The 17,375-nt window shown below is 54.0% G+C and overlaps 6 protein-coding genes across 6 annotated transcripts; 4 read left to right on the top strand and 2 right to left on the bottom strand.

Annotated features, from left to right (window-relative positions):
- Positions 1-561: 561 nt before the first annotated feature.
- Positions 562-2,506, top strand: C7974DRAFT_1237 (histidine permease). The gene is made up of 2 exons (XM_046135206.1): positions 562-851; positions 903-2,506. Exons 1-2 carry the CDS (start codon positions 689-691, stop codon positions 2,378-2,380), a joined length of 1,641 nt encoding a protein of 546 aa, XP_046002348.1. The 5' UTR covers positions 562-688; the 3' UTR covers positions 2,381-2,506.
- Positions 2,507-4,264: 1,758 nt separating this feature from the next.
- C7974DRAFT_381841 (fungal hydrophobin-domain-containing protein) lies at positions 4,265-5,144 on the top strand. Its single transcript, XM_046140626.1, has 2 exons — positions 4,265-4,477; positions 4,550-5,144. The coding sequence occupies exons 1-2, from the start codon at positions 4,333-4,335 to the stop codon at positions 4,699-4,701; spliced, it is 297 nt and encodes a 98-aa protein (XP_046002347.1). The 5' UTR covers positions 4,265-4,332; the 3' UTR covers positions 4,702-5,144.
- Positions 5,145-5,904: 760 nt separating this feature from the next.
- Positions 5,905-7,224, top strand: C7974DRAFT_1128 (uncharacterized protein). The gene has a single exon (XM_046135024.1). It carries the CDS (start codon positions 6,284-6,286, stop codon positions 7,130-7,132), a length of 849 nt encoding a protein of 282 aa, XP_046002346.1. The 5' UTR covers positions 5,905-6,283; the 3' UTR covers positions 7,133-7,224.
- C7974DRAFT_1129 (uncharacterized protein) lies at positions 7,225-8,179 on the bottom strand. Its single transcript, XM_046135026.1, has one exon. The coding sequence runs from the start codon at positions 8,066-8,068 to the stop codon at positions 7,316-7,318; it is 753 nt and encodes a 250-aa protein (XP_046002345.1). The 5' UTR covers positions 8,069-8,179; the 3' UTR covers positions 7,225-7,315.
- A 445-nt stretch (positions 8,180-8,624) lies between these two features.
- On the top strand, positions 8,625-9,603 carry C7974DRAFT_1141 (uncharacterized protein). The gene is made up of 3 exons (XM_046135048.1): positions 8,625-8,867; positions 8,990-9,418; positions 9,479-9,603. Exons 1-3 carry the CDS (start codon positions 8,723-8,725, stop codon positions 9,547-9,549), a joined length of 645 nt encoding a protein of 214 aa, XP_046002344.1. The 5' UTR covers positions 8,625-8,722; the 3' UTR covers positions 9,550-9,603.
- Positions 9,604-10,675: 1,072 nt separating this feature from the next.
- C7974DRAFT_347750 (uncharacterized protein) lies at positions 10,676-14,321 on the bottom strand (the record flags this gene model as incomplete). The annotated part of the gene is made up of 5 exons (XM_046139402.1): positions 13,951-14,321; positions 13,640-13,901; positions 12,897-13,590; positions 11,891-12,847; positions 10,676-10,786 (listed from the first exon to the last, which is right to left on the bottom strand). The coding sequence occupies exons 1-5, from the start codon at positions 14,123-14,125 to the stop codon at positions 10,676-10,678; spliced, it is 2,199 nt and encodes a 732-aa protein (XP_046002343.1). The 5' UTR covers positions 14,126-14,321.
- Positions 14,322-17,375: the final 3,054 nt, after the last annotated feature.

Genomic DNA, 17,375 nt, shown 5'->3' with positions numbered 1-17,375 from the left:
GATCTGCAGCGACGTTCCCCGCTGATATCTCTGGTATCGGCTGTTAGTAACGAATACACTCATAGAATCAATCAGCTCGTGCACGAGTGAGATCCGTGTGGAGATTTTCCAGAAAACTGGGGGGAAAGCTCTTCAACGCTGCAATGCTCTGATTCGCCGTGGGATGATTATTTCCATCACCCGGAGAAGGAACGAGCCGCCGCTATTCCCAACCTTCCAGCTTCCGCCACTGACGGCAACCGGAAACGAACCTGAGAGTGCAGATTTTTCCTTCGCAGCAGCCATTCGGGTTCGGCCTTGCGGCGCGGTAACATCGCGCTTGCCCGGGTCGTGCAAGTTCATGCGAACGGACGCGACGACCCGCACGTAACCGATGATGCCCCTGCTCAAATTTTGCGCTGGGGCGAATCATCAGATGGTCACGGACCACCATCAGCAACCAGCGCGGCGAAGTTGAGGTCTTTGCCCATCAAGTGGACCACCACGAAATTTTCGGCGGTCGATGCGACGACCAGAGCATGGAGTTGGCCGACGGCTGACAATCAGGTTGTTGACGCGATATACTACGGCTCCACAAAATCACACGAGCGCGATTCAAATACGTCTGTTCCCCAGTTGGTGTGTTTGACCCAGAGATCAGTGACTCCACGATTTTGTCTGTTAGACTTCACGTTCTTCCATCGTCATAATGGCCGCCACGCAAGGACATGATGACATTGCGCCCAAGATGGACAACCACTCGGGCAAATCGGTTGCCCGTTCGACGAGCGACCTCGAGAAGCAGCAAACACCTCAGGATGATGCGTTGAAGAGGAAGCTCTCGAGTCGTCACCTGCAATTCGTGGCTATTGGTACGTTTTGTAACCTTTCCATCCCAAGAGGCAACTGCTGACATGCTTTAGGCGGAACTGTCGGTACTGGTGTTTTCATCGCCAGTGGAAGCTCGATCAACACAGCTGGTCCAGCCGGTGCGCTGCTCGCCTATGTCTTCGTCGGTACTCTCGTCTACTCAGTCATGATGTCCCTGGCTGAGATGGCTACTTACCTTCCTATCGCTGGTGCCTTCACACAATACGCATCTCGATTTATCGACCCCAGTCTGGGATTCGCAATGGGTTGGATCTACTGGTTCTCGTGGTCGATCACGTATGCCCTTGAACTGTCAGCCGCCGGCCTCATCATCCAGTGGTGGAACCAGGACCTGAACATCGCCATCTTCATCACGATTTTCTGGGTTCCCATCACCGCGGTCAACTTCCTTCCCGTTGACATCTTTGGCGAGTTCGAATTCTGGTTTGCTTCCATCAAGGTCGTTGCCCTTTTTGGTTTCTGGATCTTCGCCATCATCATGAATGCTGGTGGCGTTGGGTCCCAAGGATACATCGGCTTCAAGTACTGGGATTCGCCTGGTGCTTTCGCCCCTTACCTTGCCGATAGCGTTGCTGTTGGAAAATTCGTGGGGTTCTGGGCTGTGCTTATCAAAGCTGGTTTCGCTTTCCAGGGCACTGAACTCTGCGCCATCGGTGCCGGAGAATCCGCAAACCCCCGAGTCACGATGCCGAGGGCTATTCGCAACACGTTCTGGAGCATCTTCACTCTGTTCATCTTCACAATCTTCTTCGTCGGTATCCTGGTCCCCTACGACAATGAGTCCATCGCTATCGGCAACACAAACGCCGGTTCATCTCCTTTGGTCATTGCCATTCAACTCGCTGGAGTCGCCGCGCTTCCGGATATCTTCAATGCCGTCCTTCTGACCGTCGTTCTGTCGGCTGCCAGCTCAAACGTATACTCCGGTAGCCGCATTCTTGTCGGTCTTGCCGAGAACGGCTGTGGACCAGCTTTCCTCAAGAAGACCACCAAGCAGGGTGTACCTTACTGGGCCACCGCCATCACTGCTGCAATGGGTCTGCTCGGTTACATGAACTGCTCCGCTAGCGGAACTGAAGCCTTCAACTGGCTGCTGAACATCATTTCTGTCGCTGGCTTCATCGCATGGTCTTGCGTTTGTCTCTGCCACGTTGCCTTCATGAAGGCTCTCAAGGCACAGAATATCGATCGCGACACCCTGCCTTTCAAGTCCTGGGGCGGTGCACCTATGGCCTGGTACGGCTTTGGATTCACTGCTCTCATTACCCTGACGCAGGGTTTTACTGCGTTTGTCCCTTGGAACGTCGAAAACTTCTTCATTGCATACATCAGTCTGATCCTCTTCGCGGTTCTGTACATCGGCCACAAGATTGTGTACAGACCATCATTCGTCAAACCTGCTGAGGCGGATCTTATTTCTGGCCAGTTTGTCGAGGAGACTTCTGAGACTTGGGAGGAGAGTCCGAGGTCGACATGGAAGAAGATGCTGAACAAGGTGTCATTGGCATGAGTTTTGCATTGTTCCGCATTGGATGCAGGTTTTTAAAAGTCTTTACGATAGCATGGCCTGGTTGCATTGCCTGGCGTTTACTTAGTGTAGCGATATCTCGGAGCACGATACCAACGTTAATGTTTATATGTTCTATACATTCACGCCCATGCTTGTGCACGTACTCGACTGATGTTCTCATGCGATGTCATACACCCTTGCAAGTGCTGCAGTTATTAGAGCTATTCGATAGCCAATGGACTGTCCTAGGGCTAGATTCTTGGCTTCGCACGAAAGATCTCAGTCAGAAGTGTAGTAGCAATAGCAAGAGCGGTATAGCCTCGTCTGGGGAAAGTCTCATGATCGCAGTGAATGCTGTTGGGCGCAGCACAGAATTCATGACTAAATTAGATTAAAGTGCCACCTTCATTGGTCGTGACTGAAAATGACGATGCAGATTATCGAGACGTAGGGATTATTGCAGGCTGGAGATAGGAACGAAGAAATGACGTACAACGGCGGAAAAGCGGGTCGGCAAATTGTCCCAGATAGGCAAGGCGCATGAAGGCAGGGTTGTTGTCAACGGCTGCACATGCGCCTTTCTCCTTTCCACAACGACACTTCTAACGTTGAACGTGTCGAACCTCTGCGTACGAGTCGTGTGTCGCGTTTGGAAAATGTTCGAGCCACTTTGCCATCACCTTTACGCAAGTTATTGCAAGCGGTGATACCATTGACACCAACGATGCTCTACCCGATTGTGCTCCGCTCCAGACCTGGTTCTATCGAGCAACTAGGAGACTATACCACCCACCTTGCTATAGCATCCACTAAGCGAGCTAAAGACCTCGAACAAGTTCTCCTGGATGTGAGCTCAGTCCTGATTTGTCCTGAACCATCTTGCTCCACGTCCTAGTTCGACCCCTTTCCCATCCCGTCCCGTCCTGTCACGGGAATCCACATGGCACAACGGTAAACACGTATTCGCCACGTCGAGCCATCTCCACGCGAAACGCCTTACCGGCTTTGCCATTCACGAACAGGGGCTTGCCAGCACAGTCGACCATTCTCGATAGTGTAGCCGAGTTGCCTCTCGAAACGGTCAACCACACGCGGCGATGCCGTTGGCGTAGCCTCTCATTCGCGAGATCAACAGCGCCCCCCCGCATATCAGCATGCATCGATCGTGCAATTCGCCTGTTGCATCTCCTGAGCTGGTCCAATTGAGCGCGAGGACTGACGCAAGCAAGCACACGGCTATGCTAAACAGCACTGCCAAAGCTAAGCAACGTCACATACCCGCATCTCCTGGTAGTCTTCAACGCTATTGCAAGGTAGATCTCAATCATCCAAGATCACGAACCGAAAAAATGTGAGTTCAGCTACTACCAGAAAGAGTTGTTGCCAGCAGGGCACTCCATACAGCGATCGACAATAGTGTGTAGAAGTCGCCTCCACGCATGATTTCGCTGGTCGTTAAGGTGGATCCTCCGGTATTGATCTGCAGGAACACATGCTGAATTGTGAATTCCCACTGTGCCGCATCAGCCACGAGCGGCTCTAACAGTTTACCCGTTCTTCGTTTGAGCCATTCAAAACCACGCACCGGGGTTATAGCAACTTGCCACACCACGATCGACGTCACATCTTCACGGGCACGGTCTCAGGTTGGCGACGCGACTGTTCACATTGGCTTGACTCACGAGCTTGAGCCACTCTATAGACATGCTGGTGTATAACACTCCTGAAGGGCAATGACGATCTACCTTCGTGCACAGTCCTCGATGACGATGATGTGTATCTCCTGTTTTCTCTAGTCCACCACAAATTTGAATGACCACAGAGGGCGCAGAAATGTATAAGTAGCCCCTCGAAATGTCGACATTTGACCATCATCAAACATCATCTCCTCACACTTCATCCTCATCAATCAATCAATCGTTGCCCATAAATCACCAAAACAAACCATCAACATGCAGTACCTTACCATCCTCGCCCTGGCCGCCGCTGCTTTCGCCGCCCCCCTTGAGGAGCGCCAGGCCGGCCTCTGCGCATCCGGCACTCCCCAATGCTGTGCTACCGACGTCCTGGGCATCGCTGTCCTCAACTGCGCCGCCCGTACGTATTTCTCAACTAAGATCCATGACACTTAAAGATAGTGCAGCGAATTTGGCCTAACATGTTGTATAGCAAACCCCTCGCCCACCGGCATTAACGACTTCATTGACGTCTGCGCTGCTGGAGGCCAGCAGGCGAAGTGCTGCTTGCTTCCTATCTTGGACCAGGCGTTGATCTGCAGTGATGTCGTCCCCCAGGCTGAGGCTCCTGCCGTTGCAGCTTAGGCGATGAGCTGAGACCTAATCAGGATTTCCTGATTGTTACGATTGTATTGTATCGAATTACTTGTTTTGAAACGGGTTGTAATGAATATAAATTTTGAGGCTTATGCTATCCAAAAAAAAACTTGCTGTTTCACTGCCTTGATGTGAGGTCGTGGTGTAAAGGATACTTAACGTTCGCCCCTGTAACTTTACGTACACCCCAGCTCGAAGGGCAAGCTGTGTGGTCCCAATCTTGTGATTGGACTGTTGCTCAATTTTGATTGCTCAATCGCACAGTCCCCCCTGCTCTCCACTTGATGCTAGCACCGAGGCAAGAAATCTGTCGCTACCTAGAATCATTTCGTGCTACCACTGGTATATGAGCCCCAATCGCAAAAGATACTTCAAGTACTGTTAGATGAGCCTTACACATTACTCATCGGTCTCTTTGCTACTTATTGAACTCATCAACTGCGCCACATACTTACAAACTCAGAATCGAATTTTGCAAGACTACAGGGAGTCAAAATAGTGATCTGCTTCGCATTGTACACTGTGCTATTGATAGTTCACTAGACCCGCTTTTCGTCCATGTCGTGACGATCCTCTCCAGGAAGATGATCATCATCTCCAACCGGCAAATTCAACGTCCTCGTAGCGCCGCTGTGCTGACCGTGAGACCGAAACTCCCTGTACTTTTCACCGACTGCGTTACTGGGAGATTCGCTCATATACTCCTAGTCTGCGACCCAACTCTGCATGCACCTGAACGAATGAATGTCCTGCATATACCGTCATTCGCGTCCATCTCCGAGTCTTCCGCATCAACTAAGCTCTCTTTGTAAATCCTGAGCATCGCCGCTACCCTGCCACGACCATCGAAAGCCCACCCGCACCCGCAAGCACAGCAAGACGCAGAATTGTCGTCCGTAGTCCTCTACCGCACAGCAACTGTCTCCACTGACGACTCAGCAATGCCCTAGAGAAGAAACCTCGAGCCCAAGCCCTCGCCCAGCACGCAACCGGTGTCCCCAGCCCTCATGACGAATATGTCTCAGACGGCAACGCCGCAGCGCCGCAAAACACCCGCTCGATCTTGATTAGAGACGCGTCGGGCTCCTGTCGCTGCGCGCTGATAGGCTGTTCGCAGCTTGAGACGACGTGCACAAGGCTCGCTGTCAACACAGCCTGCGCCGTCCGCGCGTGCCAATTTCTCCGCTGCCTTGGCCTCGCACGTGGGTGGCCGGATTGCAAGGGCTGGCGGGCGGCCAAGTGCCAATTTGTGCGAGGCAGCTTGTCGTCGAGGCACTGCTGGGGAGAGGCCAATGGGGTGCGCGGGCGCGAGCAAGGCGTGGCTGGATGCGGTTAGTGGGGTGCTGATCTGCGCTATTGTGAGGTGCCAGATCTTGGGACTTGGGGGAGTGGTTCGAGGATAATGGGTTTATTTCGGGGTGCTACAAGTAGTAGATATGTTGGTGCGAGCCGGGGAGTCAGGGAAGACGCCTGCTGTACGTTGACATTTACGACTTTACGCCAGCCTTGCCCTTTGATAGAGCTCGAATACACGTATTCTTTGTGCTTGAGTTGATATCAGACACTCGAAATGACTTCGACGACAACTGATCCCACGGTCCCGCTTCCCACTGCAACGGATATCGACGACGACGACGATGATGATGACGTTGTGCCGCCGCCAGCTGCGACACCACCTCCAGCTCAGACAACCCTTCCTCCTGCTTCGGCTCCTCCTCCCGCAGAGACGGCCCCTGCAGTTTCAACACCACCCGTTCCTGGTAGTGCATCGGGTTCCGGAACCCCCGGTATTTCAAATAGCATCGCTTCATCCACAGCAACAGGGGGCCTCCCCAGTGGTTCACCATCTAGTCTCAACCCCCCGAACGACACCAATGGCGGTGGTAGTGGACTGAGCACCGGTGCATCGGCAGGCATCGGAATTGGTGTAGCCTTGATCGTGTGTCTTGCCGCATTCGGCATGTGGTTCTTCCTGCGCCGTCGCAAAGCGCGTCGGACAAAGACACGCTCAACGTCCATCAACAGCTCAGACGAAGAGCACGGTTCCAAGGCACAAAGGCAAAAGTCCGAGATCTATGCGTATCGCGCGGGCGCGCCGGCGGAGGTCTCAGGCGACGAGAAGCCGAGGCGTTGGAGCGAGTTGGAGAGTCCGACCTATGTGGCAGAGGCAAGTGACGGACAAGTGTTCCGTGCTGAGCTGCCGGGATCTGTGGTACCTGTTCTTGCGGCGGGGAAGGGGATGGATGAGAGGCTATTCGCGGACGCTCCGATTGATGAGGTTGATGAGCCGGTCGATAGCCAGGAGAGAACTGTGGATAAGAAGAGGGACGAACGCTTGTTTTCTGATCCGCCTATCGACGAGGGGACCAATACCCTGATTGATCATCCATCGCCAACGCCCAGGGAGAAGAAGGGTTGAATACGAGGCTGCCGACTTGGGTCTTCTGTAACGTTGTGGTGCCCTATAGGGCTATATATACTTCAAGCTGGCGCATAACCGGCAGCGGCGTTGGTGGCATGCTACGATACCAATACATGATGTTTGTACATTTAGTCTAATTCTTGTTGTTGATTCTGCTTTCTTTGTGAATTTTTCGTCTTTTCATCTCGATCGCCTTGCCTGATCGTAGTAGCGTTGTTGATGTGTATGGCCAGTGCGCGGCGGGGTAAAATGAGCAGAGTCAAGCGGCGACGGCACAGATGGCGACGGCGCGATGGGGGATACACCGAGCGAAGCATTCTGCGCTGGTGGATAAAACATCGTCTCTGCGACTGGCGATATGCTCGTTGCCTGTCGAGTCGGCGACACTTCCAGGTAGGGGTTGCTGTTGCGTGCGGATTCTAGAGCGGGCTGATGCTGATGGTTATCTAGCGCAACGTTCCAGTTGTGCCATTGCTGCGCATTTGCGCCAAACGCATCTTCGTCGCCGGCGTGGTATGATGCTCGTGGTGTCTTCTTTATGGCGAGCTCCTGAGGCTCATAATGCCCTGGCAGCTCCGGTACTTCGCTGCCGTCGAGCTCGTGAATTGTGCGCGCGTCAGCTTCGATCGGTATCGCCTGTACATGTCGCGACTTTTCCTGTTCCTGCTGGGACCAGAAGGCAGCTCCGGCATCCATCTCAACCGGCTCCTCGGGGCTTAGCTTGGTGTGCTTCGGCTTTGCAGCTTGTTGCTTTCGCCGTCTATACGCGAAGAACGCAACAAGAGCAATCACGATGATTCCGACTGAGCAGGCTACTCCAATTGCGATACCGCGTTTCATTCCGGGTAGAGCGGAATCCTCCTCCTGACGCACCGCGACGGGCTGCGGCGACGACGAGGTCTCTGCTGAGGTCGGATCTGGGTAGGGCGCCATGTCTGCTTCTCACATTTACTGGCAATGTTGGTGTAGAGAGAGGGAAGCAAGGCTCCGGAGGAATACCTTTGCCTGCCTTCCTGCGGCTGGCGAGACATTGTGAAGCATAAGGATGCCTTCCTAGTGCGGCGCAGTTGTGCAATGCGGTATGCAGGGTGACGATCTTGAGGCAGCGAGGCTTATTTTGCCGCCAGGAGTTTATTAACAGCGCGCGACAGGCCATGTTATCCACTCATTGTGCCGCTACTGTTACAATCCCCGAACTCGGGTCTTTTGTGTGCGACCGCCTTGCCTTTATGCTTGAAAATGCACTTGGTGCCTGGCTCTGGGGTGATGAGTGGAGGCTAGAGGTGGCTGGATCCTGGTTTTCGTGCCGTCCCGAGTGGGGGCTGACAGCACACGCCGTCCTGAAGCTCTGCAACTGTCGCACCCGCCATCTGTTCTTGCTGCTGAACTGACATGGCACCCTTCACTTCTGTGGTCTTGTTACCGCGCCTGTAGTGGATCGCGAAGCGCAGCCGCCGTGCCTGCAGCTCGCGGTTGTGAGTGCAAACGATCTCGAACCTTTTCCGAATTCCGAGTGTTTGGGTGGTTTCTCTACTTAAGAATGTGGAGTGAAACAATAGTGACGGTGTCCTGTCAGCTCGGCGTATTATGAACACGCACGGCGCTCAACACAGTGTAGAGTATGCGTGGAGCCGGAGATTTTGTTCAGGTCTATACTGTGTAGTTGGAGACGCTGAGCGTGGTACCTTACCACAGTCGCATCGCAGCATGCTCGCTGGCGGGTGCAGCCGAGGTGCGTCAGGATGGCGTCGAGCAACAATATGACGTCGAGACCATTTTTGTACCTCCGCAAAGCCTCAGCTCGCTCGGAAATAGACGATCTCTCGAGACAGTGCAGTCCTAACAGGGTCGTAGAAAACGCTCAGCGATCGGATTCGAAAATCTTGCACTGCGTTCCAGGCGTCCAGCCGCAGCTTCGCCCAGTTGATCCTCACGCGACCTGGCCCAATGGCGACTGGTTAAATGTCGGCTGGCTCAATGGCGACTGGCTCAATAGTGACAGCCTCGAACACCGTTGGCCAGTGCTCCGTGAATCCATCTGGAAACCATGTGCAAACTACCACCGCTATAGGAAACAACAACACAATACCAAGAGCAGTGTGAAGGCTGTGTCATCTCACATCACCAAGCTCAGGCCTAAAGACGGGTGGTGCTTGTCCAGCTGCACAGCAAGTGCAGCCAAGAGTAAGCCACCTATTTCGCGGCGGCAGCTGGTTGGCTCCCCGTTTCTCGACGTCACAAACCATGGCCCTATTGCGTCCAGGCTGTGTTGGCGATCACCAGGTCAGCAGTCTTGATGCTGTGAAGCCTGAGCCGTAAGCTCACATTGCTCACCGCATGCAGAACACTTATATACCAGTGCGTGCTCACAGTCTGATTCTCGCCTCCACAATCCACGAGCAACACATTCATAAGATTCACCAGAACATCGAATCTACTACACCAATTGCCGCTACTTGAACCTACTACGCGACTACTGGTGTATCCAAGCGTCATCGCCTACAACCTCAAACCACACAACCTCAAACAACACCACACAAACCCAACATGAAGTTCACAACAACCCCCCTCCTCCTCACCATGGCCGCGCTCGCCGTCGCGACACCAGCCCCCATCACCGGCGCCATGGTCCCAGAAACCGTCTCCGAGTTCCGACAAGCGATGATGCCGCGCGCCGCAGCTCCCCTCGCGCCCCGCGCCGTCAGCAAGCCCAAGGGAGGCAGCAGCGGCGGCAGCAGCAACTCATCGGCCGCGGCGAGTGTGTCGCCGAGCAACGCGCTGGTGGTTGGCGCGGTGGGGTGGGGCGTAGTGGAGGTGCTGCGGTTGTGGAACTGAAGCGACATCACGGGAACAAGGCCATGCACGAGCGACGGTGGCGCTGGAAAATGTACGAGGCTGGGATACGGGGTTGTGTTCAGAGATACCATGGTGTTGGACACGCTGAGCGTTGCATAATTACCTTACGAATTACGATTTTACCACATGTCCCCGCAGTCTGGATTCTGCGTGAATGCTGGTGTAGTGTTTTGATGTCTCGTGACTTGTTGTGTACTGCACTGCCTCGCTGCTGCGCTGGAAGGGGAAGGTGGATAGTAGGAGGGAGGCTGTGTCACGCAAAACATGCCCATAATTGAGTGGAGGAGTGCAGACACAGTTCGTATAGCTGAAGGAGGCATGGCGTGAACATTGGCGCATTGGTGTATTAGCATGTACAGCTGGCGCGGGTGGAGTGAGTTGACTGAGAAGGTGTGTTTAAGGGAGGAGTGCACTCGCAAGGCATTATGTACATGAAGATGAATTGTTCCTTGGGAAACTGATTATGGTAGTCATATAGTCTAAAAGAGCAGCCTCGAATACGCTTCACTAATCAACAAAACAGCGTATTCCAAGCCAGATATCGAACCCCCATGCAACGCCTCGCAAAATCCACACGAAAACATTATTCCCATCCAACGCCACACTAGTGCCAAACCCCACTCTAAATCTACGCCCTTTCCCGGCACTTCTCACATCCCTATCCTCATAGTCCAGCCCTCATTCTCACACCACCACGGCGCCCATCACCAAGCCCCCCACAACGACGCCAACACGCCACGCCCCACCCCACCCCATCTCAGGCGCCCCGTACGCCGCAACCGCAGCACCCGTAAACTCCGGCGGCATGGTGTTGGTCGCAGGCCCACTGGGCACTGTGCTGTTTGGCGGCGCCATGAAGCCTGAGCTTTCTTGTATATAGGGTGGGGATGTTGTGGTTGGTGGGGATGTGAGAGACGAGAGAGGAAGAGAGGAGTGGGGGAGCGAGGAGGTGGAGAGAGTTGATGGTGGGTGGGATTGTATCTCGCTTGAGGTGTGAGGGGATGAGATGACTGGGGGGGTGGGGTTGCCGTAGCCGTTTTCGGTGTGTGACTGGGTTGCCGATGAGATGATGGGCGGGGTTGGGTTGCCATATCCGCCCTCAGTGTGCTCCGTTGCTGGTGCAGAAACAGGAGGTGTAGGGTTGCCGTATCCTCCCTCAGTGTGCTCCGTTGCCGACGAGATGACTGGGGGTGTGGGGTTGCCATACCCGTTGTCAGTATGAGACTCTGTTGCCGACGAGATTACAGGGGGCGTAGGGTTTCCGTATCCGCCCTCAGTATAAGGTCCTGTCGCCGACGATGAGATGACTGGGGGTGTAGGTTCTGAGTGACCATCCTCGGTATAAGGTGCCGTCGCTGAAGAAACCACCGGGGGTGTAGGATTGCCGTACCCGTCCTCGGTATGAGGCTGTGTCATCGACGAGATAACTGGAGGTGTGGGATCTCCATACCCGTTATCAGTGTGGGACTCGGTTGCTGATGAGATGACAGGCGGTGTTGGGTTGCTGTATCCGCCCTCGGTGTGCTCCGTTGCTGGTGCGGAAACAGGAGGTGTAGGGTTGGGGTATCCGTCCTCGGTATGTGGTGCCGTCGCCGATGAGATGACCGGAGGGGTGGGGTTGCCGTATCCACCCTCAGTGTGGGACTCCGTCGCCGACGAGATAACAGGGGGCGTAGGGTTGCCGTAACCGTTCTCGGTATGCGACTCTGATATGACAGGGGGCGTGGGGTAAGAGTTTCCGTCCTCAGTATAAGGCGCCGTCGCCGATGAGATGACCGGGGGTGTGGGGTTGTCGTAACCGTCAGTCTCGCTTGCAGTTGTGGCAAGGGTCGTTGGCGGCTCAGGTGCGCTGGAGCTACACGGCGTCGAGCCTGGGATGATGATAATCGGTGGGTCTACGGGGGGCGGTGTGGACGACGCTGGGGGCGTGGAGACGGTGATGCGGATAGTCTCGCTGCTGGTGCAGGGGGTGGATGTCGGCGGCTGTTCACCGGGGCCGTACGCGCCTCCAGTTGGTGTCAAGACCGGGTCGGTGGGTGATTCGGGGTAGTGAGGTGTCGGGCCCTGACCTCCTATCGGTGTCTCGACGACTGGCGTCTCTGGATCAGCAGGAGGAGTAGGTACCTCGGGGTAGTAGGGAGTCAATTCCAGCGGCGGAGAACTTTGCTCAGGTGGAGGAGCACCGTAGTTTGCACTTGTGACAGGTGCGTCTGTAGGTGGTGCAGCATACACAGTCGTGGTCGCTGTACCGCAGTCGCACGGCTTGTCTTCCACATGTGTTGTGCATGATGAAGTCGGGGGTGGAGCGTAATTTGCTTTGTCGGCCGTGATTGTAGCCGCTGGCGACTTTTGCGTAAACTTCACCGTGCCTTTCACCGGTCGGACGCATGAAGTCATGAGTGGCATCTCAGTCGAGAAAATGTTCACAGTAGTCCCTGCTGAGTCGAATGGCGCGGGAAGAAGGGGAAGTGTGAGGTCTGCAGCCACATCCACGACGACGGAGATGTTGGCTTCGACTAGCACAAGGCCACTGAGGTTCGCATCCTTGGGCTTGGACATCTCAGCCGGCTTGGTCTTGTTGCCTTGATCCAGCAGAGCGCACTGCGCTTTGGCGTTGGGCGTCAGCTTCGCATCGAGACGTGGCAGCTCTAGAGCCACGGAGACGAGCGTGCTAAGCTTGTCGCTGAACTCGAATCCGATCGGAATTGTGGGCGTGAACGCGACGCTGATAGCAATTTCGGCATCAGTGACATCGGAAGTGAACGGTAGTGCCTTCAACGTTGCGCCTTTAATGCCAGTGATGGTCGTGTTTGCGAGGTCTCCGAGTGCGATCTTGATTCCGGCACCGTCTGGAATCTAAACACAATTAGCTGACTTTAAACAGAACAGAGAGGGAGCGACTAACAGCAACATCAATACCATAGTTGATGGCAAGCTCACCATCAATGTCGAAATCCACGCTGATCCTGGGCTCGAAGCTCGCTCCCGCTTGGCCAATACCAGGAATGACGAAGCCCAAAACCGGCAGCGGAAACAGGGCAATCTCGTAAGATCCAGATTTGACTGGTCGTGCAAACATCTCAAGATGTGCCCCGAAGCCGCTCACTGCGAGATCAAACTCGCCGCCAGTGATGATGCTGTTGACATCCTTGCCATCATCACCGCCATCGAAGAAGTCTGGGACAAAGTCGATCTGCTTCGTGTCGATTTTGATCGCACCCTGTGTGATCACGATCTCACCACGCGTGGAACAATTCTTGCAGCCAATCTCGAGCGGCAAAGTGGGGACAACGGGCAGATTGATGAAACTCTCAAGACCTGTGACGAAGTCCTCGGCAGTGAATGTCCTGTTGAGCAGCTCCGAGGTGAGGTCGAGCGTCACGTCTATGATGTTGTCGGGCGTGTCCATGGGAATCGCGAGACCATCGTCCTGGCGCTTTTTGCGCGCACGCATGAAGTCTGAGTGTCTTCTGTAGATGTGGTCGTACCGCGTGTGTCCGAAGTTGATGTCGATGTTGTCGAAGGCGTCCTGCCACAGCGCTTCTGTGACGGCGAGGTCAAGAGCCACGCCTTTCTTAGCGAAAGACACGTCGTCCACCCTGTATACATTAGCGTTGCCATGTGAAGTTCGACTCGAGATCTTCGTACTTGTAAACCGCCCGCTCGCCGTCCCTGTTGCAGCTGTGATGCGACGTGATGATCAGCCCGCCCATGCCGCCATGTCCACCATGGGCTGCCGCTCTTGCATCCCGTGCAGCCGACTCATCGACGAAATGCAGCATCATCCCACCATTTCCACACTGCACATCCTCAAGAAGATGCTCAATCTCCTCCAGACACAGGATCGGCTTTCTCGACCCGACCTTGACAGACGATGCGAAAGTTTCTCTGCCATCCCACCCATTTTCTTCTGCCAGATATCAGAAACCCGCTGGTGTAGCAAGAAAAGGGATACAAACCTCCGACATACACAACCTCCGCCTCAAACTTCTGCGCGATCTTCATATCGCGCTTCGACACATCTGATCGCCGCGTTGCAGCGTGCAGCACGCGATGCCCACTCCCCACCGCAGCCGCTGTGGAGCCAGCACAAGCAGCGAGAAGCACCGCGTGCGGCAGATTGAGTCCACGCATCTTCAGCAACGTAACCCCTACGCGAAAGCAACTGGACGAAAGAGAAAAGCGACGAGATGAAACGATGCAACCAGCAGCCTTGAATACAACCAGCCTGTCGACGGGACAGAAGCAGCCAGCAGTCGCAATAAACCGATATCAGATGCCGCCTCAGGTACCCCTTCACTCCTCTCCTCATATACGAAGTACTCCCGCCCACACTGCATCTCCGCCCGCCAAGCCAACCGCCCATTCCCCGACCGCCGCCCGCACAGCCACGCCCCCAGCACTCCTCGCAGCGCGCCTCAGCACGCCTTGCGGACTTCGCATCTTCGCGGCAGCACGCGCGACGGAGTCGTGCAGACACCGGGGCTTGGCGGCCGCAGACGGGGCCGAGACGAGCCTCCGAATACGACGCAGTGATTTATTGGGAATCCGGGTGTTTCAAGGGCGGCGGATTCGGGTGTTTCATGCGGGTGGTGCGCAGCAGCGTGGCCGGGGTTGTGGGAAGTGGTGGCTCGGGGTTGGGGCTCGGGGTTGTGGTTCGGGAAGGAGGCGCTAGGCGGGATTGGGGTTGGAGGGGTGTCGGACACCGCGCGGAAGTGTCTGGGTGCCTTCTCACATGGTTTGCTTACTGTGGAGTATACTGGTGCACGTATATATGGTGTTCTGTTGTAGAATGCTTGGTGATGGGTGGAGATGTGGAATTGGACGGATGCGATCACCAACACACATACCTATCAATATGTACGTCCAGTGCTTCACGAAGCAGAGCAGAGCAGAGCAGAGCAGAGCAGAGCAGAGCAGAGTAGACAGAGCATCTCGAGCTTGCTTTGACCCTCCAAAAATACCTCTCTGCCGCCTCCGTTCCTCTAGTAGAATAGCAACACGACGCAGAAACACACGATTGCGACATTGCAGTTGGATTCAAGATTCCACCCCCAAGCACATTCATACACACAGAGACCACGGGGACAAGCATAAGCCGATTTGAAGGTACTTTTCACAGGCCTGCGGTTGATAGACTGAGAGAGTAGAGACCATACAGAGAATGATCAACGAGCTGCCGCATATCCCTCTTGCGTATCCTTTTTGACGCACAGAAGGGCGAAGAGCATGGGATCTTCACCTATGACTTTCAAGAGCAGAGGCAGAGAACATACATCCCGAGTACAGTTCTGACCGAGCTTAAGGTGAGAACAAAGCCAGTCCAGCCACAGAATATGGTTTGAAACAGGAGATTGCAGAGTTATGGTCTTTCAGACGGGCAGAAAGGCGAGGGACATAATCCGTCGATACGATAGCTTCAGAGCGAAGGCGCATAGCATGACGTCTGGCGTGTTTTTCGTACAGAGTTAAGAACGAGGATGCAGCAACTGTAGCCACAGATTCCGGTATGAAATCAGGCGGTGAGCTATTTTCTTCCAGAGCAAAGAGGGGCCAAGAACATGCGCTTATTTGGTGATTTTTCGAGAATAGAAGCAGAGGTGCTAGATCAATAGCAGAGGACTGAGGAGATCGCAGCATCAATCATCGTGATGCAATTTTAGATCTGATATGGATAGTGTAGAGTATCAGGGCCAAAGAGCGAAGAATGGAGAGCGGTAGTGGTGACAACGCCAAAGACGAGCATCGCATTTCTGTACCATGGTCTTCAGGACATGTACGTCTGATTTCTTAGAACCCACTCTCGTGGCAGGTAAGCCAGGGACAACAGGGGATACCATGGGATGGCTTGTATGGGCTCGATGGCATGTATGGTTTCTCCATGCCTCTCTTTCCAGTCTTTCAAGCTGGGAATAGGTGTGAGTAAGAGAGGAAGGCAGAGAGAGAATACACCAGCGAAAGAGAAAACCGCACAGACATGTGATTCTCCCATCTATCTTTTTTTAGCTTGAGCGGCAGAGAGATAGAGGAAGAGAAGGAAGGAAAGAATGAAGGCAGAGAATATAACAGGCGAGAAACGCACTGTGCAGAAATCCATTTCCGGGTTCGCTCTCACGTATGTCTAGACCGACAGAGCTCGGAGCATAAGAGAGGGAAAGGGCAGAGATGATGACAGCGCGGAAGAGCATCGCACAGACATGGTCATTAAAACAAGCACTTTCTTTCAGTAATGGATGGAAAGGTGAAGAATCACCAGAAAGAAGAGAGACAGACATAACTATTTTTTACAATGGTTTTAGAGCTTCCAAGAAGGGGAATGAAGTTTTTTGCATCTCCACAAGACTCCATCGAGTCGTACAGAGTCCATTTTTTTTAGCGTCGAGATGTGGACAAGCAGGCACGGTGAGAGGGAGAGATAGAAGCGGTTGGACTGGTGATGTATCAAAGCACGAGGGCCTTACACGGACATGGCACGCTCCCAACACTGCTTTTCGATTCATGGAAGGGCGGAGAGGGACAGGAAGAGGAAAAACAGGCATAATGGTCGCCATGGTTTCTTTCAAGACATTGGCTCGCGTGACTCCATTTTATTTCCACAGAAATGGGCGAGGATCCGGTTTTATTTCGCCGAGAACAGACACTCTCATGGCCTGCAGACTTTGCAGCGTTGAGGTGTAGAGAAGCAGAGGTAGAAGACAGAGATCGAAGATGAGAAGTGGAAAAACAGAAAGTATGACAGCGCCACCCAAACATGCCAGTTTGGTTTCCGTGAGAGTACAAGAATCCAGGACACATCAATTTCTCGATCTGGAGCCCCAGGCAGACAGAAACAAGAGAGGCGTAGAAACACAGGGACACGCACAGTTCCATGACGGCGGTAATAGTCGTTTTTGATACCTGCACCCAATTGCAAAAGAGGCGGTAGAGGCAGACAGACACACGCACAACGCTCCCCCATCAACTCCGTGGATTGCGTTTTCGACGCCGCCGCATGACTGGCCATCGTCAACCGTTTGGACAGACATGTACACACCTAATTCCCATTTCTGGCTGGAGAAGTGGGTGTTGCAGAGGAGAGGGATGAGGAGATGAAGAGACGGCGGTATTTGGATATACGGACACACACAGGCAGAAAAAAGAACAGCAGCCATAAGACCGTGCGTTGTTGTTCTCGATCATAAAAGTGTCGGAAGACACTTTAGGGTTCTTGGACTTGGAGACTCGAGATGCCGGCAGATCTGCTACTCAACACATGTACAAAGATTTTCTTCGAGACAGAGACACACACATCACCCACGCGTTCGTCACTTTCGGGTCGCGTCCGCCATGGCGAGCTGCTGCTAATGTTTGAGTTTACGAGTGCGGTGTTGGCGTGGACGGAGAT

The sequence above is a fragment of the Boeremia exigua genome, assembly GCF_020726555.1.
Source record: "Boeremia exigua strain MPI-SDFR-AT-0100 chromosome Unknown C7974scaffold_1, whole genome shotgun sequence".
Lineage (NCBI taxonomy): Eukaryota > Fungi > Ascomycota > Dothideomycetes > Pleosporales > Didymellaceae > Boeremia > Boeremia exigua.
This window is presented reverse-complemented; position numbering and strand designations above follow the sequence as displayed.

Coding starts and splice junctions, on each gene's coding strand:
- C7974DRAFT_1237 (XM_046135206.1), top strand. CDS start 689: ATGGCCGCCACGCAAGGACATGATGACATTGCGCCCAAGATGGACAAC. Junction 852..902: donor CCTGCAATTCGTGGCTATTG/GTACGTTTTGTA, acceptor GACATGCTTTAG/GCGGAACTGTCGGTACTGGT.
- C7974DRAFT_381841 (XM_046140626.1), top strand. CDS start 4,333: ATGCAGTACCTTACCATCCTCGCCCTGGCCGCCGCTGCTTTCGCCGCC. Junction 4,478..4,549: donor TGTCCTCAACTGCGCCGCCC/GTACGTATTTCT, acceptor CATGTTGTATAG/CAAACCCCTCGCCCACCGGC.
- C7974DRAFT_1128 (XM_046135024.1), top strand. CDS start 6,284: ATGACTTCGACGACAACTGATCCCACGGTCCCGCTTCCCACTGCAACG.
- C7974DRAFT_1129 (XM_046135026.1), bottom strand. CDS start 8,068: ATGGCGCCCTACCCAGATCCGACCTCAGCAGAGACCTCGTCGTCGCCG.
- C7974DRAFT_1141 (XM_046135048.1), top strand. CDS start 8,723: ATGAACACGCACGGCGCTCAACACAGTGTAGAGTATGCGTGGAGCCGG. Junction 8,868..8,989: donor CGCTGGCGGGTGCAGCCGAG/GTGCGTCAGGAT, acceptor ACAGGGTCGTAG/AAAACGCTCAGCGATCGGAT. Junction 9,419..9,478: donor GCTGTGTTGGCGATCACCAG/GTCAGCAGTCTT, acceptor CACCGCATGCAG/AACACTTATATACCAGTGCG.